The sequence below is a fragment of the Uloborus diversus genome, chromosome 1 (genome assembly GCF_026930045.1).
Source record: "Uloborus diversus isolate 005 chromosome 1, Udiv.v.3.1, whole genome shotgun sequence".
In the NCBI taxonomy this organism is placed as follows: domain Eukaryota; kingdom Metazoa; phylum Arthropoda; class Arachnida; order Araneae; family Uloboridae; genus Uloborus; species Uloborus diversus.
In genome coordinates this window covers 25,214,894-25,240,274 of record NC_072731.1, presented here as the reverse complement: position 1 = coordinate 25,240,274, position 25,381 = coordinate 25,214,894, and the positions used below count along the sequence as shown (strand labels likewise).

General features: G+C 34.9%; 1 protein-coding gene across 4 annotated transcripts in view; it reads left to right on the top strand.

Moving 5' to 3' along the window:
- LOC129234492 (putative nuclease HARBI1) overlaps positions 1-25,381 on the top strand; it is a 65,477-nt gene that overhangs the window by 6,325 nt on the left and 33,771 nt on the right. For 3 of the 4 annotated variants that reach the window (XM_054868489.1, XM_054868492.1, XM_054868491.1), the window contains exon 2: positions 8,665-8,834. In XM_054868489.1, the coding sequence (XP_054724464.1) occupies positions 8,665-8,834 (170 nt within the window). The remainder of the gene's footprint in view (positions 1-8,664; positions 8,835-25,381) is intronic. The other variant, XM_054868490.1, reaches the window with a different exon arrangement.

The following is a 25,381-nucleotide window of genomic DNA, read 5'->3' as shown; positions in this document are numbered from 1 at the left end:
ACATTGCATTTATCAATTTGACACTGAATAATAACATTAAAATTGAAAAGTGACATGGAGATCAAGCACTGAAAAGGGTTGTCTCACGGTAATGCAGACGCTTTATCAAGGAAAGAGCCGTCATTTTATCCATCTCGTGACAGCTCATGTAGTTTGTTAAAATTTATTAAAATTCAAAGGTAATGAACAAAGTTTTTTGACAACAATTTCAACAGAATTGTGTTCATTACCCTTTGAAATTACTATTTGATGTAAAACATATGACATGACATGTGCGGGACAAATTGTCCATTTCTTCATGGAATGGCGCCTTAACACGTCCTTACTGAGGCATAAGATGCAGTTTCAGTTTTTTTTACTTCTATTTTTATATTTTCAGGAGTTCAATTTTATCTCTATAATATAAAATGAAGTCTCCAAAAAGCGTCTTTGCGTTTGAACTCACAAAACTGGAGAACTACCCAGTCGATTTCACAATTTGTTCCTTTAAGTCCTGAAAAGGTTTGCAGACCGGTTCGAAAAAAATTCGATGAATAGTTCTTTTTTTATTCCAATTTAGGCCCAATTTTCACATAAATTCCCGAATATGGGGGTGAAAAATTACTTGCATATATTAATATTATGTATCAGTGGAAAGAGAAGAACTTCTCGCGTTCTACGCAATTTGTTTCAATGCTCTAACTTACTTACGGTGGGGGTTGTTTGTTTTCTTAGCTAAAATTTGTTTAGGCTTAGCTGAAATTTAGGCACTACTTTCTTCATTAAATCTATCAGTAAAAAGTGAAGGAATTGTACCAGAGTTTTCTTTTTGACACCATTGTGAAAAGCGACATTTTTTACTCCAGATCTATCTCGTCCTACGGTCGAAAACTAAGCTTCTACTTCGAAAAAAAAGGTTACAAGCCTTTTTAAATTAAGTTCAAAAAATCTCATTTCCATTCAAATTGTTAACCATTTTCTTTCGCATTTTAATTCCTTAAAATTATCTTATTTTGTGTTTCCATGGTTACGCTTTTTAAATCCATCTTTCTCGATTTAATTTCTTTAAAGTATTTTAATATCTATCGTCATTGCTTGGGAAGGAAATTTTGCATGATGCTTTTATTTATTTATTTATTTAAGCCTGATTGTTGAATATACGTCACTTGACACAGTTTTTATTTTCAAAGTGGACTGAGCAAAGCCGGGCAACGCAGCTAGTATATATATATATATATATATAATGAGTTTGGTCAGTTTACAGAAACATTGCCAGTTAGTAAATTTTAATGGAAATCATTACATTAATATCTATTTCTAAGACATTAACAAATGATATAAATTTAAATTATTTATTCAATAAAATGAAAGAATCTTGATAAAGTAAAACTGTAGATAGAAGCTTTTTTTTCTATCTTTTAATCAGATTTCAATAGACGATTTTTCAAAGCATGTGAAGATTTTGAAACTAAATGTTTTTTTTTTTTTTTTTTTTTAAAGAATGTAGGCATATTTCTTCAGTTGTCATTATTGTTAATATATTACTGTTGTTTTGCATCCCTATTCAGAATCCGCTTTCTTTTCCACCTCACTGAATTTTTATAGACCTCTGATCGGGGAGATTGAATTAATAAAACAAATCAAATCGCTAGGGAGGTAGGAGAGAAAAATTGTTACAAAGTAATCCGACTTTCCGAATTCTGTACCAGCCAGAGCAATAAATTTTTCATTAAGGTTAATGGTTATTCTTAAAAAAATTGTGATGGACTGATAATGTTAAAATGAAGACATTGGTCAATTAGTATCGCTTGACTATCATTTTTGCTATTAGAAATACGGTGTACTTCCAATGTCCTTGCTGTTCTCAAGAAATATGATAATTTAAATAGTAGAATGAGGCCTGTTAGAACAAAAAAAAAAAGATATTTTTTTATTTTGGGGAGGGGGTGGTGTTATAAATAATCATTACAACGTAAGTATGGCTTAAAGAATAAAGCTTTTATTTACTGAAAACCAAGCTAGATAAATTAACTAAGCTTTCTTTAAACATAAAATGACAAAAGAACAAAAGCTATTGTTGCCAATTAATTTAGTTAAAAACAGTATTGCCAAATAGCGTAAACAAGTATTATATTACATTCACCCCCTCCTAATTAATTTTTACAGTCTATAACAAGATTGTAGCTCTCAGCCTGTTACATAGTCAGCCAGATAGGATGGTTGGCGCCTTTCTCTGGTAGAGCGAAAGACAACTTCATCATTCATTGATTCTGCGAAATTGTTGCGTGGCGTTCCTTTATGATATTCTGGAGAACTGAGCGATAATGAAGATTTTTCCAATGTAGTGTGTTGGGTTGCCTCTTCTGGTAGATCATCAGTCGGTTTGATATTCTGACGAAGTGGGGAAAGATGATTCGACTCATCGTCGCAAGTAGAGTCCTCATCCCCTCTTGGAGCTAAGTGTCTTAAAGAAACAGTGGTTTCGCGTCGGTCAGGATATTTTACATGAGCGTACTCAGGATTTGCTTCAATAAGCTGGACTTCTTGCACAACTGGCTCATACTTGTTGGCTCTTGCATGGTTTTTCAAAAGAACAGGACCAGGGCGGGAGAGCCAAGTAGGCAAAGACCGACCGTTGAATGATCTTCGGGCATGAATGAAAAGACGTTCGTGAGGTGTTGAGTTCGTGGCAGTGCACAGCAGAGAGCGAATTGAATGTAGTGCTTGCTGCAATACCTCCTCCCAACGTTCTATTGCAATATTTTTTGATTTAACAGCAAGTTGTATGGTTTTCCAAATTATACCATTGTACCTTTCAACTTGACCATTACCTTGAGGGTTGTATGCCGTAGTACGGCTTGTAGCAATACCAAGCGAGGTCAAGAAGCTTTTCAGTTCACTGGACATAAATGATGACCCTCTATCCGTATGTATATAGGCAGGCATTCCGAAAACCGAGAAAAGGTTCTGGAGATGTGAAATAACTGTGGCAGCAGATACATCCGAACATGGAAACGCAAAAGGAAACCTGGTGAACTCATCCACAACCGTAAGGAGGAAACGGTTCCTTGATACAGCTGGTAAAGGTCCTTTGAAATCAATATTTAACCTTTCAAAAGGAGAAGTTGCTTTTATCAACTTGCCTTCGTCCCTGCAAAAACGAGGCTTTACTTCATTACAACATTTGCATGAGTTTATAACTCTTTTGATGTCTTCTAGAGAAAAAGGTAAGTTCTTTGCTCGCACCCAATGGTACATTCTCGTAATGCCAGGATGGCACAAAGAGTCATGCAACATATTCAAATCTACTTGAGGAACAGAGGCACCACTTACTCGCGAAAGAGCGTCGGCTGTTGCATTTTTGTTATCCTATGCAATCTATCGATCCCTATCCAGGTCGATAGATGATGTCATATTTAAAACATCCCAGTTCCAGTCTCCAACGCATAATCTTTTCATTTTTTATCTTACTATTATGATGCAGATCAAAAATAAAAGCAACTGATTTCTGATCAGTAAAAATCTCGAAGTGTCTGCCGATCAGGTAATGTCGCCATGTTCTCAAAGACTCTACAATAGCATATGCCTCCTTTTCAATGATGGCATGCTTTCTTTCTGATGGGCTGAGGGTTCTGGAGAAGAATGCAATAGGTCGATTTGCTTGACTAAGTGTAGCCGAGATTGCGAATTCAGAGGCATCTGTTTCAACTCTGAACGGAATTTTATCCTCGATTGCAGCTAGTGAGGCATTGGTAATATCAGATTTTAGAGAGTTGAAAGCTGTCACAGCTTCCTTGGATAAAGGAAAAGGTCCATTGCTCAAGAGAGGGCGTATTTTTTCTGAGAAGCTGGCGATCCAGCGAGAGTAATGTGCGAACATTCCTAGAGCTCGCTGTAAAGAGGCCGTGTCTCTGGGGACAGGCATATCCATTAAGGGAGCCAATCTATTACGATCAGGTTTAATCTCATTATTGCAAATGGTATAACCTAGTAACTTGATACATTTCACCGAGTATTGGGACTTTTCTTCATTTAGGGTTAAGTTGTACTTCTTTACTGCAGCTAAAAATCTCTGTAGGTTGTTATCATGTTCAGTTTGAGTTTTACCACAAACCGTTACATCATCTAAATAGGGGTAAACACCGTATAGTTTTTCATTTGCGATAATCATATCAATTGTCCTCTGAAAACTGGCTACACCATTAGTGACCCCAAAAGGGACACGCAAGAATTGATAGAGTTTCCCACTCGCTTCGAAGGCAGTATACTGCTTCTCAGAGTCCTTGATTGGTACCTGATGGTAGGCGCTCCTCAGATCTATTGTGCTGAAGATTTCATATTTAGAGATTTCGGAAATTAATTCTTCAATCCTTGGGAGAGGGTAAGGGTCCAGAAGGGTAAACTTATTTATGGTTTGTGAGTAGTCTATTACCATGCGATTCTTATGAGTGTCTCCTTTGACAACAAATGCTTGAGCTCGCCAAGGGGAGTTACTGGGTTCTATAACGCCTTCGCTCATGAGCTTAATTATTTCAGAAGCAATGAACTGCTTGTCTTCATTGGTTTGCCTCCTGGGCTTAGTAGCGATAGGTTTACAGTCAGGTGTAAGGTTTGAAAACAACGAAACAGGTGGGACTAAGGCTACGGCCAGGGAGCATATACGTAAAGGAGGTCTCTCTCCTCTAAAGTCAATCTCTACCGACGAATGATCACTTAATACGTTGTGACCTACTAAAAAGTCTACACACAAGTTTCGCATGACTAATGCCTCCACATTGTTGTATTTTTGACCTTGCATTTTGACTGAAACAGTACAACAACCAGAAACTTCCGTGGTCAACGACGAATTCGCCATGGTTATTTTTCCATAGTAAGGATTCACTTCTGCACGGCATCTCTGAACATGCAACGCATTGATAAAACTTAAAGAGCTCCCAGTGTCTATCAGTGCATTTAGCTTCACTCCATTAATTTCCACTTGAGTGACCGATTTTTGAAGGCAATGGGGGAAGACAGAAGCAGAAGCGAGGAGGTAGGACGAAGCACTGGATTGTGGTGATTTGCCTTGTTGAAATGGGGAGGACTTACATGATCTCTGGAAATGTCCTTTTTTTCCACAATTTCGACATATCGAATCCTTTGCTGGGCAAGCACTCTGAGGGTGATAGTCATTCCCACAGAAATAACACCTCTTTGAGCGATTTGGGGTAACTGCTGCAAGCTGATGAGCATCGTCATCTTTCGAGCTCTCCGTGGTTGCCCCAGTTGTACAAGGGTTTTGTAAGAGGTAAGAAGCTGAGTGATGCTCAGCCAACTCTAGAGCTCTGGCTTGATCAAACGCATTCTCCAGGGTGACAATGGAGTTCTCCAGCAGTCTTTCGCGAATGCGCGAGTTCTTGAGGCCACGAATGAAGGCATCTCTGACATACTCGCTTTTGTTCTGTTCTGCATTGACAGCTTTGAAACTACAGTCCTTGCTAAGTTGCTTGAGTGCTTGAAGGTATTCCTGTACTGACTCACCACTCTGCTGAGCTCTTGATGCCAGGCAGTGTCTCGCAAAAATTTCATTGCGCTTTGTTATGTACAAAGCATCTAAGACTGCTATGGCATCTGTATACTTTGTGCAATCATTGATATACATATAAACTGTTGCAGAGACATAATTTCATAATAGGGAAAGCTTGTTACCGTCTTGGATGCCCTTAATTTGCGAAATGAAGTTAGAAAAGGTTTGGCACCAGTGCTTCCACTTTGCCTCTGCGCCAACGCTTGTGGGATCCACGTCAAACCTTTCCGGTTTTAGTAATTGCTCCATTTAGTTGCTTGCTCAAATGTTATCAGTAAATAAAATTGTTATAAATAATCATTACAACGTAAGTATGGCTTAAAGAATAAAGCTTTTATTTACTGAAAACCAAGCTAGATAAATTAACTAAGCTTTCTTTAAACATAAAATGACAAAAGAACAAAAGCTATTGTTGCCAATTAGGCCCCCCCCCCCCCCCCCCCCCCCCCCCCCGTCTACACTGCTTTCATACAAACAATTTTTTAAACCAATTTTTTCGCCACGAAAAAGTTGGTTAAAAGAATAATTTTTACATGAAATATTACTATGTCAATAACGAAAATTTCGAGGGGGGGGGCACGGGCCCGGTGGGCCCCCCTCTGGCTACGCCATTGCTCCACTTAAAGGGGAATCCTGGGTCACTTTCTTGATACCATTCCCCCTCTTAAGGCCAATCGAAAAAGGACATCAGGGAAAAAAATTATCAAAAAAGTAAAAGTATTGCTGTATGTGTCAGAGGAAAGAGCCAAACATACTCAAGGAGAAAAAAATTTTTAAAAATTGCCTCACACCACCGAGAGAAAAGTTGTTCAAACTACAAAAGAGGGCTCCATATGTGAAACGGCTTAGTGCCCCGTTAAGTCTAAATCTGCCACTGGGTGTCAACCAATAGCCCTCTTAAAGCTATCCCAACCCCCCTTACTCATTACAAATTCTTTTGCTAAGCCGTTCCAAATACATACAATTGTACTGAAGAAGTAATTGTTCCCCAATAATAATCTGAGATTCAAATATATCCTCTGGTCCTGCCTTCATCACAAAAATTTAGCCTATCATCATTCTTTATTTTGATAAATTTAAATTACTGTATCATGTTCCCTCTGGCTCTCCTTTGCTCTCAGCTATAATTAAGCCTTTTAAGTCTAGTATCATAATCTAAATTTATAAGTTCCCTTACTAACCTAGTAGTCCTAATTTGAACCCTTTCTAATGACAAAATTTCTTCCTTGAGATGAGCAAGAAAAAAATTGAACAATATAATCCAAATGAGGTTTTGCAAAGGTTCTGTATAAAAGCAGAACCTTCTTTAAAAAAAATTTGATAAATCTACCGGTTAATGCTTGATTTTAAACGGTTAAAATATTTTATTGCTTAAAAATTAACTAGAGATACTGCTTTGATCATGTAAAATTATATCAGGTGATGCAGCAATTGCGAGTTACTAAACTTTATGAACAATTTTATATGTCATACACAAAGTGTTTAGAAAGTGGTTAGTTTTCTGAGGGTTTATAGTTTTCATCTAATGAAACAAAGTAAATATTTGTTTAATAAACTAAAAATTTCATTTAAATTAGATCCTTAATCTAAGGTTAGGATTCTAAGGACTTCCTTCTCATAATGCCTTAACAAAGGTATTACATATTCAATGAGGTGTAAGAAGTGCTAATTTTTACCTTCTACATATTTTTGGGCCGTCAGAAGAGTATTTATTTTTGGTTATAAGTCCTAAGAACCAGTTAATTTTCTTTTGAAAACTAAATTTTTGTTTCAAATTAGAATATTTTTGTGATATTTCCAATTTTAAATCCTTTTTATCATTAAATTGGCAATATGTGCTTCTGAATGCATATAGGCAATTGTATGAGGATTCAGTTTCTCCTCTTCAAATACAGTAAAATCCTGTAAAAAGAAGTTTTCTAAGGACCGCAAATTTTCTGTTGCAATGGAATTCAAGCAATGCAACAGCAATTAAAACGAGAGTGGGAGTAAACATTTATTTCATTAAATTTCAATTGTATTTCATATTGATGTTCGCTACAATGTGATTTCACTTTGTAACATTGGGGGGGGGGGGCACTTAGAAATTAAAATTTCCTTTCTTTTAGTATTTGTTTTCTTTGCAAAAATGTAAAAACATTTCTTCTCCAGCCATTAATGAATAAGATATTAAAAATGTCAACTTTGAATAACTAATCTGCACTGAAATCAGTTTCCATGGGGAAAATACCTGACCCCTCTCCCTCCTTGAAATGGACCCCTCCCCCCTCCTCCTTGCACATGGGCGCCCTTGCTGTGTATCCTTTTCCTTGTAGGAAAATTGTTCTTGCCATTTTTAAAAATGTATTGAAATGATAAGCTATTTCTGCCTTTTTTGCTTGTGACAGTTCTGTTGAAGTTAGTTATCAATGGATTGTTTCAAAATATTAAAACTTGAAATCTAAAATAATTAATTACACAATTAACTGGCATATTTATAATCTTTATGATACATTATTTTAGTCCTTATTAAGTCGGGGAAAAAGTGTGGAAACCATGTCATTTTTCTTATTGTTTAATCAGGGGTTCCCATCCCTCCAAGAGCAATGAAACTCGCTCCCCAAATACCAAAGACCTCCCCAAATTGAAAAATGCTCCTGAAAACACTCTCCTAACAAAAAAAATTTCAAAGGCGCAATCAGCACCATTAACTTGCCCCCCCCCCCCCCCCCGCAGGTGAGCACCCCTTATTTAGTGCTTCACTGAACAAAACAGAATATATACTTGAACTGTACCTTTTTTAATACAGAAAACTCCTGATTATTGGGGGTTGGATTATCCGCAGGTCTTTTCACGTTTTTTTTTTAAACTGTCATTAAATTTTTTTAATAATTATTTTATAATTGTGTCATTATTTGTTTTTACCTTCTACATGTATTTTTTATATTCAATGTTAATAAATGCGATGTAGCTATGTTTTTAGCTGTAATTTAAATCTATGTGTGAGTGTTATGCATATTTTTAGCTATTGTATACAGTAGTATCGTTACCAATTATTCGGATTATCCGCGGTTACCGTGCTACCCTGTTCCACGGATAATCGAGAGTATACTGTATATTGAAAGAATTTCTTCTTCTAGATATTGTGTACCTTGCGGTTCTTTAATTCTGGATCTTTCCAGAACTATGTCACAGATGGCAAGACCTTCCACTTTAGTCAGTCATCTATAAGCAGATGCATTAACAAAGTCTGTGCCGCAATCAACAAGAGGATGTTAAAGAAATGGGTCAAATTCCCCACAGATTCAAAGTATGATTTTCTACCATTTACATTTTCAATATCACATTTGCATTAGTTCATGTTGGGAATTTTCTGTTGCAGAGATCTTCGGTCCAATTCAAGCTTCCACCAGTTATTCAGCTATAAATACTCAAGTGTAGTCTTTCTTTTCTTCTCTGAAATCTTCTTTAGAAAAAAGATGAGTCTGTCAAAAAAAAAAAAAAAAAAACATCATCCGCTGCTCAATCTGTTTTGTTGTAAAAGATAGTGATGGAAACATCACTCCACTTCATCCGAGATAGTTTGAACAGCTTACAATGCCCTCATGATAGACTGCTAGAAATGAGCTGTCATTAGGGCATTTTGTTACTACATTTTTATTTTTGATCCTAGGCGCCAAATTGATGCCTAAAATTCTGCTTTGCTGTGAACCTTTTTTCCCTAACTCATGATCACAACTTAACATAAAAAAGTGAACTTAAGCTCCCCCCCCCCCCTCAATTTTGAGATTTAGAACTGCATGCATGCAATGTTTGCTTTTTTTTTTATTATTGTTTGTAACCTCTTACATATTTGGTTTATCAAAAATGACACATTTTTCAGTTTGAAGCCTAGAGATAGAGAAAGTAATTCAGACGTTCAGAGTTTCAATTTTTTGTCACATTTTTAGAAAAAAATTTTAAAAAATATATTTAACTGTTAAAGTTTGAGCATGGTTTTTTAGAATTTATTTATTTGGTTTTTTGAGCTATGGCCCCCTTAAAGGCGTACCCCCTCCCCCCCCCCTCCCTTCCGCAGCACTGCAGGGTTTGCAGGTACCTAGATCTAGGCCCGCTTGGCACTAACTATTATGAACTACTGTTTCTTGTGCTCACAAGAGATTAAGCAAAGTAGTAATTATTTCTAATTACAGTCGACTCCCGCTACAACGCAATCCGACTTACGCGAAATGACTATAGCGCGACTTTTTTCACAAGTAAAGTATTTCAGACATAACGTGAATTCCTCGCCAGCAATACGAAAATTTTCGTAAGGGAATAACGGTGACGGTATCGGCTTTGTTTTTGTCTTTCTAAAAAAAAATTTCCGTAAATGGACTTTCATCCCTTTAACATCACTGAGAGCAGAAGTTCCCACACTGTACAAGTCCGAGACATCGCTTATACAAATATTTACTACTCATTTTCCATTTTTTTAAAAATTCTAAATGTGGCAGTTGTTGAAATATAATGACACCTAGCACTTTCATCTTGTGAATATGGACAGAGAAAAAGAGAAAGTTTCTGTCAATTAAAGAAAAGCTAAAGATTATGTGCTTGAACAAATGCGTCGAAGGTAACACGACAATTAAATATGAGTGAATCTTCCATATGCACAATTAAGAGTCAAAAAAAGGAAGCCCGTAAAAGTTCGAGTAGTATTTAAGCAAAATGCAAAAATTTTGAAAATGAAAGCTGTTCTTGTACTGTGAATTTAAGAAACCAGGAAGAGGGGTGTTGCGTTGCCATAGATAGGAAGGAAATAAAAGAACTAGTGAAGCAACTAAACTGAATTTAAAAATATATAAGAATAACGGTTTGATCACGCAGCATAAATCCTATTCCTTTTTTTAAGTTACGAATATAATTACTGAATCACCACTGTACAATAAAACTAAATTTCATTTGTTTTTCATACTACATACTGTACTGGTTTATTTTGTGCCTTTCTTTCCCATTGATGATTGATTTTGTGCATCACAGTATTATTTTATGTTGAATAAAACTTTTTTTTTAATTTAAAATACAAAAAAAAAATTCAGTTTCTTATGTAAGAAACAGTACTGTATAGTTAGGGAATGGTTTTTACCAATTTAAGTTGGTGTTTACAAGTGTCTAATATAATTGGGTATGTTTATAAAATTTTTTACACATACCCTTTTCCACAACGCAAAATTTCGACTTACAAGAGGAGTCTTGGAACGTATCCCTTGCGTAAGTCGGGACTCAACTGTATAAAGATGAACCGAATACCATATTTTATCAAATATTCGGTTAAATCTCACGCCAAATATTCAGTCGAATACCGAATATTTAGTTTGAATTTTTAAACTGTGAAATTGATAGTAAACGTCTGTTTTCTGAAGCGGGGAAGATTTATGAACCAAAATGTAATAGGCTGAAACCTGAAAATACAAAAGGCCTATTGTTCTTGCACCATAATTTACCGTTATTAAATTGTGATTTAGTGACTAATTTAATTAGTGTTTTTAAACAATGTTTAATATTTCATACAGTGTAAAACTTCAACAATTAAAACTGCAAAATGGGGGTATCCAAACATTTCTTTTACTCTTCTTTCTTAATATTCGTAAAAAGATGTTTTTTACTGCACTTTATCTTTAAAAAATAGCAGTTAATTTACTTCATACATTATGAACACTTAATACTATGAGGTTTTATTTTTCACCATATTTCAATTTCATGTGCGGTAATGAAACATGTCATAAGGTTTTTAAAAAAATAAAAAGCGATAAAATTAAGGCCAACATTGAAGTGCTTTCTTTTACTCTAACATTACTTTGAATTTGATAGTTTTAAGAAGTAATTCAATTAATTTGTATGATGGTTAAGTTGTCATTGTATAAATAAAATGTGTTTGCTTACCAATATTCTCGAATATTTCAATTTGTTTACTATTCGGTTGCCCAAAATTAAAGTATTTGGCTGAAGCAATTATTCGGTCCGGCTGCCAAATCTGTAGTTTTCTGAATACTAACCAAATATTCGGTGCATCTCGTAATTAATTACTATTCAGTATTTGTATGTATAATTAAAAATCTAGGTGCTTATCCCTTTCAGCTGAGAGTATAAATAAAAATTTCTGGCCAAACCCGTGCCAACAGAGGGGTCAGTGTTTTCAGGGGTCGATCCAGGTTTTATTTTTTGGGTCCCCATTTTCTGAAAAGGCAAAATATTTTTGTGAAATTTCGTTATTTTTGTGAAAAAGCAAAATATTTTTGTGAATTTTCTTTATTTTTGTAAAAAAGACCTTCTCGTGATTTTTTTCTTGGAAAAGATTACATTAAAGCATTTTTAGCTGTAGTATCGTTATAGAAAAGCCTTAGACAGGTTTCAGGGGTGGTTGCAAGTTCTTGAAGAGTACCTGAAAGCTGTCAAGAGAAAATGCGCTGGGGGAGGGGGGAAGTAAGACCCTTAACATTTTATTCGTAATTTGACACATAACATTACATTTATTGCTTTTTACAAATATACATATGCAAGGCACACTTTCTTAAGGTGAAAGTCTCACAACAGATTTCCTGTTTGCCCCTCTCAAATACTTTAAGAGCAATGAAAATTGCACATGCTGCTGAACGTAATGATAACTCCTAATAAATACAATATGAACAGACTCAAAGATATCACATATTTCTTAACACAGAAGTGAAATACTCATTAAAGATTCCATGTATGTGTTTGAAAAACTTAAAAGTAATTAAAACCCAAAAAAATACTGCACCAGCATTCAGCGTTTAATTTTTTGACTTTTGACGTTCTTACAGAGTACAGGGATCAAAGTCGTCCTATATTTCCTATAAATCCTATATTTTTCAAAAAAGGTCAAAAACCATCCTATATTTCCTATAAATCCTATATTTCCAATAAAAATCCTATTTTTTTGGTACCCCAGAGGAATTTTACACCTTATGCATAACGAGTTATATCACTTTTCATTGAAAGTTATGCCCTGCATCATCAAAAAAGAAGCTCTTAAAGGGAAAACTGGTGAAAATTTACTTGAGTTAGATCTAATAAAAGATTTGAAATTTCATGTTGATAAAACGTTGCCCTGATTGCCCCAAATGTACCACGAAAACATTTTTTCAAGTTAAAAAATATTGAAGTGTCCTGCACCAAGGTCGCCCATATGGGAGGGGGGGGGGGGCAAGAGGGGTCTAAAGCCTCCCCGCCTTTGAAATTAGAGCTTCCTTGCTTTTAGTACTTTTTTCTTTGCAAAAATGTAAAAACATTTCTTCTCCAGCAATTAATGAATAATTTATTAAAAATGTCAAACTTTAAATGACTCTAAATCTGTACTGAAATCGATTTCTATGGGGAAAATATCCTGCTAAACTATGGAGAAAATATCTGAGCCCCCCCCCCCCCCCCCGCTTAAAATTTTGCATATGGGCGCCCTTGTCCTGCACTTAGCCTAAAACTTATAACTTTCTTCAAGAAACTTTTTTTTCTATATATTTTTTAAAAAACATAAAGTAAGATTTTAGAAATTGTAAAGCTGAAAAATATAAATAATAAAGTAGGTACTTAGCATTATAAGTAGGAGATTTTGCTCTCATGCAATATTTAATTCTCTCACATAGTACACTAAAATATGTTTTTTTTTTTTTTTTTTCATGTTTCAGTTAAATTTTTCATTTTAAATACATTATTTTTTTTATTATTCATTTGCAAATGTTGATTTAAACAAGTGTTCGCTAATAATTTTTGTAATTGATTTTTTATATAAATTTATAACTTTGTTAAAAAGATGGAAAAATTGAATTTTTTGAAAAAAAAGGGCTTTTGCTGTATACTTTAATATTTTAAAGTTTGGATAAATGTTTTTGTTACACATAGGGCTGTAGGGGCAACTTTTTACCAGCATGAAATTTCGAATTTCAAAAAAAAAAAAAAAAAAAAAAAATTCTGGATTCAGCTTAGTACATAAGTGCTGGTTCACAATTTCAGACGCAAGTCGGCACGGTTGGCGTTGTTGAAATTATGTGATTTTTTTTAGTTTTGACATAGAAGGAAAAATATGAGGATGTGCCACTTAACAAAACAATTTTCCTTTTTTTTTTTTTTGATATACCCTAATGTACATCAATGACGAAGGTATTCCTAAGAATATAGCAGATAACCCCGTCAATAAGTATTGGAATGACATCTTTAACCTGAAGGATGAAAATCTGCACTATCCTTATTTCACCAAATTTGTTAAGGCTGTCCTGACCTTCTCTTATGGCCAAACTTCCAAGGAGAGAGGCTTAAACAAAGAATTTTGACTAGTCACTAGTAGTGACAAACCAAACATGAATTTAGACGCAATTGTTGCTCTCCGAGTGATAAGACGTAAATCTCCCTGTGGAAAATATTAATGTGAATTTAAAAAATGATCCAGCTATAGTGCCTCGAAAGAGTAGTGTGCCGATCGGCGGGGAAAAAGTGAGGTCAGATCTGAGGAAAATCCAGGTGGCGCTGCACTCGAGTAGTACGTTATGCTCCTCAATCAGACTCGTTTTAAATCAGCGATTGCATGCTGATTTCGCAGTTTAAAAACCCCGTTTTTCGGATTAAACTTATTTCTGCGCAAAAGACAAATTCTGTAATAAGTGCTAATTGTTAGATGGGTGTTCGTTTATTTTTTGAAGCATATAAAATTACCTTATTACCTTATTATAAAACTACCTTGCTTCAATGAAAATAGTAGACTGTAAGGGCCCATTCATTAAATACGTAAGGGTCCCAAGGGGGAGGGGGGTTGGAAAAGCCTCTACGTACCCTTACTTGGGGGGAGGGTCAAACTCATTCTTACATGATATTTTCCAAGTCGATATTTCACATTAGACATTGCGCGGTCAAATGATTTGGCAGAGATTATGTTCCATTTGCGTCTGGAAGGTAAGAAACGTGTTAGGATAAGATGTTTTTTTATTTGTTTTACAAAGAATTTATAGTGTAAAATATAATAAAGGAGTCGCATTGCGTACGGCATGTTTATTTGTAATTAATATTACATCAAAAAAAAAAAGTCGAAAAAACATTCAGTTTAGATTCTTTTCAGTAACTATTTCTTTACGCAAAAGGTTTAATTTAATAATGTAAATTTAATAACGATTCCAGTGATGTAACGATTCAAGATTTGTTATTTTATAATTTTGAAAAACGAAATGGAATCTTACATAAGAATGGGGGGGGGGTGAAAATTCTTACGTACCCTTACATGGGGGAGGGAGGGTCGAAAATTGCCAAAATCATCCTTACGTAATTAATGAATGGCCCCTAAGTATTCAATAACAGCGCGTCTCTTATTTCTCTACTAATAATAAAGCTGAGTCTCTCTGTATGGATTTCTGTCCGGAATTCTGTCTGGATCCTTGTGACGCGCACAGCGCCTATACCGTTCGGCCGATTTTCATGAAATTTAGTACAAAGTTAGTTTGTAGCATGGGGGTGTGCACCTCGAAGCAAATTTTCGAAAATTCGATTCTGTTCTTTTTTTATTTTTAAATTTTAAAAACAGTTTCCGAAGCAGAATTATCATAAGATGGACGAGTAAATTACGAAATTATCCTGACGTGGAATCGTAACATGGGAAGAGCGAATGAACATAGCCAATTGGCGAGAAATTCATCATCCATTATTTGTAAATATACAGGCTAATCAAATGACCTTTTAATTTTCTCCTTCGGACAAAGTCGTGCGGGTACCGCTAGTTACAAAACAAAACTGCTTCTAAATTCTTGAAGCTAATTAAAATTATCAGGGATTCTCAGTCTGAGTCGAAGAACAGGATAATCTACTTTTACACCTTTGACCAAAATAGTAGCATTGATTTGTAAATTTTCTTCTTCTTCAATAATGATCTTTTTACCGTCAATATTATTTTCCACATAATTTTCATTATATACAAAAACTACAATATTTGGAGATTTTTTAAATTTCATTCAAGCCCAATATTCGTTAGGCAAATTAATATGAACAATTTCATCTATAATAGGTGGTTATTTCAGTTTCATCTGCGGAAAGATCAAGTTTTATTTTTTTCAAACAGGGAACATTTTTCTTAACTGCATAATTCCTGATGGACCTTTGCTTTGGTATTTTTTTAGTAAAGTATGTTGGCAGATTTGGGAAAATTGTCGTAATTGCCTCGTCTTTTAAATAATGTTTTCCCCGGGGAATCAAAACTTCCTCACCATTTATAATATGCTCATTATGCGTTTCAATAAAATGTTTTTCGAAATGCAGAGCACAAATTGAGCAATATTTATCAAAAACTTTATCTAACCTGGGAATTAAAGAATTCCACTTCTTTAGTTTTTCTTCATCTGCTGGAGCTTTAAAAAGCGAAACTTTTTCTTTGCGTGTTTTGTATCCACTTTTGCACCATGGTACGAAACAAGATAAAGCTTTACTTCTTTTAATATTAAACTTTGATGCCTCCATTAAAAGCCTTAAACGCTGTTTCATGAAATATTCACGAAATAAAGGTAAAAAAGAGAAACGCGGAACTAAATTGTAACAAAATCCCGCGTCTACTAATGTAAACACCGCGAAATTGAACGTACACCTCGACCGCACTGCCCTCTAGCGGTTTTCATACATTTTGTCTTCAAGAATCGAAGGGGAAAAAGCGCCGATCGGCACACTATTCTTTCTAGGCACTATAATCCAGCTGTGCAAAGCAGCACACTTGAAATATAAGGAACAGAAAGAAAAAAAACTGAAAGAAATAAGAAGGAAAATTATAAAACCTAAATTGAGTGATGTAACAAAAAAAATCTTCTTGAGATAAACTGAGAGGTTTAACTCAAGGTTGAGATAGAACTAGAGGTTGTAACGAAAGCATTAATTCAGCTCAGGCAATGATAGATGAGGGGAATTGGAAATTAAAAATTAAGACTTGACATTGAGGCGGGGCAAGCTGTAACAGACACTGGTAATAAAAAATTTAAAAGCTTCTCAGAGTCAGCAGTTCTATGTAATTTGTTGCTAAACTATTTTGATTTTGAATTGAAATAAATTGTTATTTCCCATAATATTATCATCGTTTTTACTTATTTATTTTTTGCGTATGAGAAATTTAAATTTTTATAGTACAGGAAAGAATCAATAAGGTATGTCTAACAATTTTTGTATACATTTTTTCATCAATGGCACTGAAAGGTAACTTCTTTATGATGTGTATGCAAAATTTAATCTTTTTTTGATGTCCTATAAATCCTATATTTTTTCAAAATGTGTCCTATATTTTTTTCAAAAAATGTCCTATATGTTGTCAGTTGGTCACTTTGATCCCTGAGAGTAGGTATTTCGTTTAAAACTTTGCAATTTAATGATGTTAATAAATATATAAGAAATTTTATTTGTTTGCCTCTTAACAAGGTACAGTAAACATCAAAAATGCGAAAAATTCGTTTACCATGGCCGATGTAAGGAAATCAAGATCTTCAAAACAAATAAAAATATAAAAACAGCATGTAAAATAATTTTATTTTAAGTAAAGTTATTTTAGAATTGGATTTTGAAACTCAACACAAATTAATACTAAATATATATTGCGTAATCAAAGTAAAATTTAAGATTTTCCTGAAAACAAGCTACCAATCACAAGTGTTCCTCTCCCGTCCCCCCTCTGACGCTCTCAAGCAAAAACACCTCACGCAGCAAGCAAAAAGATAAGATGGGGGAAGGTGGAAGAGGCTCCCGCGTAGATGCGTACATATTTGTGGTTAAAAAATATTGTGTAAAGGCTGCCTTTTTATAAATTTTTGTGAAAGGGCTGCTTTTACGACGCGGAATTTTGTGAATGGGGTCGCTTTTGCGATGAGGAATTTTGTGAATGGGGCCGCTTTTGCCATGCGGAATTTTGTGAAGGGGCCGCAAAGCGGCCCCAATTTGGCGCTGGATCGACCCCTGGTTTTGTTGCCCCCCTAGTCTCCAAAGGAGAGGGGGCAAACTTTACATCTTGCTCTCCTTCCCCCCAGTTATTAAATGTTTGTAAAAATTACTAGAAGTGGATATAATCGATAGTGAAAGGGAAAAAATGCTAATTTTTAAAAGTGGGTATTTTCTCCGAAAATGAGAATTAGTGACCTATCAGATGTGCAAAGATATAGATAGCACTGCAAGCAAACAAGTCCAGGGACCAATCCAGGATTTTTTTCTCGCTACCTATTTTTGTAAAAGTATTGCATCATTCTATTTTTGTGAGAAAGTGTTTTTTTTTTATCACCATTTTTTTTTTTTTGTGAAATTTTAGAGGCATCCTAATTTTTGTAAACAAGAAGTAGAACAAGTGAAATTTTAGTTCGAAAAGTGTAAATGTCATCTAGTATTATTTTTAACAGATTTCGTTTTTTTGGGAGGGGAGGGGGAGCTAAAAACCTAAGAAGTATGAAAAATACAATTGTAATTTCAGCTTAATAGGCTATGTACTGTGTACAATATAGGAAATAATGAGAAAAACGGTTTCCCAAAACAGATGTTGAAAAATTGCGATAATATTGCATAAATACATTTAGGCGAGAAACAGCTAAAAATTAAAAACAGCTAAAAAGTCATCCGAGAAAAGCTCGGATGACTTTTCATCCAGAAGCTCACACTTCTTTGCATTGAAAAAGGTGTTACTTGGAACACCGAAACACGTGTCTGCAATATTTTGCAATTTTTGTGCTTTATAACGTTGGATTACTGCATTTTTGAATTTTCAGCACAAAGGTATTTATTCGTTATTCAGCTAAAAATTAGTTAAAATACTACAAAAAGGTTTCTATTTAAGCTATTGTTCATATAAACCTGCTTAGAATTTTATTTTATGAGTAAATTTTGTTTTAAACAGAGAAACAAATTTTATATTTTATAATGCTAATTTTTGTGACATTTTCGATGTTTTTGTGAAGCTACTGATTTTATTACTTGATTTTTGTGAAAGTACCTATTTCAAAACAAGATTTTTGTGAAGGTACCGAAAAACGGTAGCAAAATCAGCCTGTATTGGGCCCTGAAGTCCCAAAAGAACATGTAGTTTTTTTGGTGTCACATGTGTCATTCATTATTGTATGTGCTAAAGCAGGAGTAAAGGCGACAAGTTTTATGACCAGGGGAAAAGATCAAATAATTTCGCCCCCATGTATCACATAGGTCGGTCACTGGTCGGTTGGATTTGGTGTTTTCTCCCTCTGTTGCTTTTCTACGAGTACTCAACTTTTAGAACCATTTTTAAATCGGCATAACTCGACTTACTGTCAGAGCCGGCCTTAAGCCAATTAGAGCAAAAGAGCCCAATGGGGCTCCGCACTAGCAGGGGCCCTGAATAAAAAAACAATTTCTCACAAAAATAAATTAAAAATAAAGAAAATAAAAAGTTTAAATGAATGTAACTGATATTAATCATAATATGCTTAACTGATATTTAATCTGATGTTGTAGAGCTACTTTCAGTGCGATTAAGGGAGTAAGGGGAGTTTCCTGAGGCATCCTGATATATGTTAAAAACTATTTGTCTGAAATAAATTTCCAGAAGAAAAAAAAAAACATGTAGTCAGTTGAACATTTTTAAATCCATATCTAAGGCCGCAGCCGCTGTACCCTGTAACTTCCAGTCAAGAGAAAGGAACTGGGTAGTGGGGAACCAAAGTACAAATTTTTAATGATTATCAACAATGAATACGGTCCACAATAACATAAGGGTCAAGGGCCCCTATCCCAGGATCTTACTATCACATAGGCAATGCGGAAATTTCTCCAAGACTCCGAAATTTCAGGAATTTTCAAAGCTATCTTTCTAATTTATTTCATTTATATAATTACTTTTATTATTTTTTTACTTTCTTTATTTGTGTTGAGAAAAAATCCTAAAACTCAGCAGCTATGACAATTTCTTTAATACATAATCAGCACTTACGTAGGTGCAATTCTGAAAAATAAATAAATGATAAGCGTCAAATACTGCGTGCTTAATACATCTCTATACCAATTTTAAAGAAAGCAAACTGCCATTCATCTTCTTACGTTTATGCATATAACATGGAATTTGGTTTTTAAATATTCAAGGCCAAAAATTCCTTGGGGCAGCCACCAAACCCTGACATATTTCCTAACGTGACTGAAGATGCGTTTTTAAAACTTTAGTTTCAAAACATTCAGGTGAAGACTACTCAAACTCCCACCCTTACCTCAACTTTATCCCAAAAAACTGACAAAAATTACATCATTCAGTTTTTAAGGAAGGAAGATTCATAACTTTCACAGCCCTCCTCCCCTTCTTATCCTCTAACGTCTCCAAAGGTAGCCTAAAATAGTGTTTTTAAAGTTTTAAATTTCGAAATATTTCATGGGGAAGGTCTCTGAAACCTTTTTTCTAACTAATGACCCATTTCTTTAGCATTTTAGCACAATAGCTGAAAATTTCCCTTATATAAAATATTACCACGAAAACCCTCGAACTCTTTTCCTTCCCATGGATAGCATAAAATTGATTTCAGTTTCGAAAAAAAATCCGGGAGGAATCTCCTCCCTTTTCCTAAACAGGGCCTAAAATTTTGTTTTTAACACTTCAATATTGAAAAATTTTCGAAGAGTTACTGAATCCCGTAACGTCACCAATGATCGTCTAAAATTGCGCTTTAAAGCCCTCGATTTTGGAAGTTTTCCACGGGAGATCACCAAATTCTTTTCTTCTCCATTTTCATCAAACATCACACAATTGGGATTAAAATTTCGGGAAACATTTCTCAGTGGAGCCCCCAATTTCCTATTGTTAGATTGTTACCAAAACTAATCTAAACTTATCTTAAGTTTCAAAAATAATTCGGTAGGCAGAGAACCTCTGCCTGTTCCTTCATTTTACACAAAATTGTCCAAATTTGTGATTTTAGGCGTCTGTTTTGAAGACTCTTTCAGGGATCATGGGTGGTTTATCTGACCTCTAACGTCCCTCCCCCCCCTCCCCCAACCTTATCTCCGTACCAAAACTGCTTTTTTAAACTTCCATTTAGAAACATTTCAAAGAAGAGAGCTCCCCCGTTCCCTGCAATTCCATTCCAATTCTGACATCCCAAAGACGTCTGGTTTTTACATGTAGTCTAAAATTGCTTTTTTAGAACTGATAAATTTTGGTGCATTTGCCTTTTCCATCTACGCTATGAATTGCGCACATAGGCGGCTCATATGGGGGGGGGGCAACCGCCCGTTCACTTCCAACGGTGGAGGGGGTTGCCTCCTCACTTCTCAAAGTTGCACAATAATGATCGATGAAAAAATGATTTTTTACTGGGTGGGTTGATTTATTCTATGAAAAAAAACCCTGAAAATTCTAGCTAAATGGACTTTTCTCATGTTATTTCGCGACAATCAAACTTTGAATTGGAGGACATCTGTCCCGGTTTTGGAGGCCATGTTCCACATTTTTTGGAGGTTATTTAATCAGTCATGTTAAAATCCTATAATATCGTCCAAATTTACAAAAAAAGAAAAAAAAAAGAAGAAAAAAATCAGCATTAGGGGCGCTGTTCCCTAACTCCCATACTTCTTTCGACCCCCCCCCCTCCATTCCCTCGTGCACCAACCGCAGATCAGGCATAAAGATTCTCAGAGCTACTTTTCTTACGTTCTTAAAATTTACACTTATTTTTGTGGTCACTAATTCATTGATTTCTGAAGAAAAGAAGAAGTAAAAATTAAACGTGATTTAGAAATTTGAAGGAAGATGGACATATGCGGCAGTTTCGAATCCTTGATCGAATCAGAAATATTCATTTGTACTTTGTACAACGATCCTGTAAAGGGCCTCACCAGATTTCACCAATTGGGCCCAGCATGTACTAAGGCCGACTCTGCTTACTGTAGAAAATGAAGAAAAACACTTTTCCATGAATCAGTAAACTATGCCCTTACGGATGACAGAAAAAAAATGTGCCAAAACATTTCAGACAGAAGGTAAAAAATTAAAATCGACAGCTGTTCAAATCCCTATGAGATTTAGTTTAAGTATGGGGTGCTTCCGAGGAAGGACGCAGTCATGTGGTCTCCCCTCACCTTCCCCCGCAAAGGTTCCTACGTCAACAACCACACCCACTTGCCGTTCTATGTGTTAATGATCTAAGCACCCAACCATGTGGGGAAGGAGGGGCAGAAGGAATAATGGAAGAAAAGCTAGTTTGCTGAGGGGCTGTCATTGTTTCGATGCAATGAATTGATAATTTCTCGAGCCCAAATGCAATGTCACTTCGAAGAATTCCATCAACTACCGCATACTTATTTTATGACTTTCAAGAAGGAATAGTTCAGCAACTGATTTTCTCCTCAAAAAAGCCTGCAACCTTGATTTTAAGGCTTCACCTTCAAAAAATTTCGGGGGGGATAGCTCCCACATCTCTCTTCCCCTTAATATCACCATAGATGGTCTAAAACTGCATTTTTCAAACTACAACTTTCAAATTTTCTCGGGGTAAAGGTCCCGGACCCCCTTAACCTGTCATAATCAGAAACAAATCACAATTGCGTGCTTGCAGTTTGAAATTTGTAAAATTATCGGGGGATGACCCCGAGACTCTTCTTTCCTTAACAACACCATAGATTATTTAAAACTGTTTTTCAACCAACAATCTTGAAAAATTTCCTGGGGGAGAGCCTCCTTCTCTCCCCCCCCCCCTGACTTGATCAAAATCAAAACTAACGTACGATCATGTTTTGGAAACTTAAATTTGACAAGAGAATTATTGAGGGAGACTATCTTGGACCTCCTCTCCCCTTCCTCCCCAACTTAAAATATAGTCTAAAACTGCATTATCATGTATTCAATTTCGAAAAAATACGAGGAAGTAGCGCTCTGACACCCCTATTTCTGACTGAATATTATCCTTACGATTAAGTCTAAAATCTGGTAATATGACTATCCCTACTAAACCAGAAATCTTGCTAATCTTATCTCTCTCTCTCTCTCTGCATGTTGGAACATGCACTTGAAACAATAAAAAGGCCGCCAAATTAGCACCCCCCCCCCCAGTATTTTGAAGTAGTGATGGACCTAGTTGTTATTTTTTGTTCCCCCCTCCCCCCACATAGGCGGATTTAGGACAGTTCCTGGGGGGGGGCAGGATCTTTTTTTAGCAACATTTTTATTGCCCTCCACTCTCATGTTTTTGTCTGTTTCCTGTGATGCATCAGTCCATGCTTTACTTTTTTGTGTGTCGCTTTCATTAATGTGTGTTTTCAAGCTGTCCTTTTTGAATTGATCTTAAGAAAGGGAGCTGGTTACGTGGGAAATAGAATATCAACAATTTTAGGGGGCCGTGAGTTTCTCCCCCGGAGAAAATTTTGTAAAATAGATAGAAAATTCTGCATTTTGAAGACTTACAAAGGTTAATTGGATAGACATAGAAATTGATAACTAGTTTATACAGTTGTACAGTATTGTTCATACTTTGTAAGAAACAGCCATTTTAAGTTTGTAAAAAAAAACTATAGATTTCTCATTACAGCAACCTTTTTTTTTAATTATAAGTAGTGCAGAAAACGAAAAGGAATAGAGGTAGTGTATCATTTTTTTTTCTGGCTAAACAGATTAACAATATACAGTAGAAAAAATTGGAGCCCACTTTGCTTAGGATTTTCGAAGACTTATCTAATCATTTTCAAGGACTCTAGAATAAATAAAATTATTTAACGCACTTCATTAGTACTTTCCAGTCTCTGATATTTAAGTACTTGATTGTAAATTTTTACAGTCCTGTTCTAACTTTGTGAGTAATAGCTATTTTAAATTTAAAAGAAAAAAGAAACCATAGATTTCTCATGACAACAACTTTTCTTCAGTTGCAAGTGGGGCAGAAAACGATTAGAAATAGAAGTAGTGTGTATTTTTTTCCGTGCTGAACAGATAGACAATATGCAGAAGAAATAAGATAAAAGCATTCAATACAAAAGCATTTCCAAAATACTGCATTCGGGATTGAATAAATAGCAAGATATGAAATATGTGAGTCACAAAAATTTATTTCAAATAATATGTTACCAACGTGGGAACTATGATTTTTACATTTTTAATACAGGATGAGGCAAGGAGCTGAATTTGACATATTCTGGCATTCCTCCCCCTCTACCATTTGTTAGAAATTTTAAAATTTAAGGTTTGCAGCCACACGTTTCCAAATATTCAAGGTTTTCAAGCACTTAAAAATGAAATTTGTTTTTTCAAGCAATTTCCATTTTTTAAGGAATGAATCCTGAATTTTTTTGGGAGCTTGGGACCCACTTCAAAGCAAGGGCCCTAAGCAACAGCTTGTTTATCTTATATGCATATTCGGCCCCGTTTGTAATTCACTCTTACCTGCAGATTTTTGCTTGATTTTTTGTAATTTTTACGAAAATTCGTCAGTTTTTATAGTTAAAGGATTTTTACAATTTTACCGATCTTTGTTAGGTTTTTATAGACTTTTATAAAATTTCAGCAAATTTTTTCAAAACTTTTGATGACTCAATTATTTAGATTTCAATAATGACAAAGACTAACTCACTTAGATGATTATGACTTACCTTACTTTTTAAACAGTATTTATAAAGTAAGTAAAATTGTACTCTCCCTCTAAGTAAAAAGATTCATTTAATCAAAACACAATGATAACTGAAATTTATTAGTTTGCGACAGTATTTATTTTTTTTATCTCTCTCTCTCTCTCTTAAAAAAGAGAGAGAAGGAAAAAAACTATGTTTTTTAGAATTTCTCAAAAGGCCAATTAATCTACTAAGAACATAAATATTATGCACAAATATACTTTAAATGTGGACACAAATCGTAACGAGTAGATCGTTCTGTTAGGGCGAATGGGGGTGGGGAGTTTTTTCTCCTTTGCTTTAGGTTCTAATTTGTTAAAATAATTGTCAATTATTATAAGTGTTGCAGCTTAATGTATAGCTCGTTTAGCCTATATTTTCATTCATATACTTGCCCAAATGATTTTCGGTCCAAAATAGTGAATTTAGACACATTTTCAGAACTCCAGTGACAGATGTACTATTTGTATGTAATGTTCATTTTTTTATTTTTTTTTTCCTTTTCTTTTCTCCCATCAGAAAAGGACATTCGCTTTTCTCTTCATTTTCATTGAACTATTCAGAAAAGAAAAATTCATGATTTTTTGGTTTTAAGATTTTTGAAGATATGTTGTTACTATATAAAGTTCTCCCAAAACTGGGGGGCATTGCCCCCTATGCCCCCCTATAAATCCACCCATGCCCTTCTGAACTATTAAAAAAGGAAAAATTAATAATATATATATTCTTTTAATTTTTGGTAGATGTGTTGTTACTACATGAAGTCCTCCCAAAACTGGGGGGGCATTGCCCCCTCTGCCCCCCCCCATAAATCCGCCCATGTCCCCCACTCTCCAAAATGTTGGCACGTCCCTGCTTATGGCCATGAATGAACTTTTTTTTACTTCCTTTTCAGTAGCTAATTTTGTCAAGTTTTATAAGGACCTGTTTTCAAGTTCTATAATTTTGAACCTGCTTGTAAAAGTGCCACAAGAATTCGTAATTAAGAGCAAATTGTTGCAGATTATTAATTCCTAACTGTCCAGTAAATTTACTTTATCAAGAGTAATATTTGAAGGCAAGATGCCTCATGTATATACTTATATATTATTGAAATGTTTTCCCATCTGAAATAAATCCAATGAGCACGCCTCTAGATACATATTTGAATAGGAAACATCAAAAGATTATTCTTAAGGGAAAAAAGTGATATGTGTGCTTATATATTGGGTTGTTCGGAAATTCATTTCGTTTTTTTTTTTTTGGGAACATGAAAGA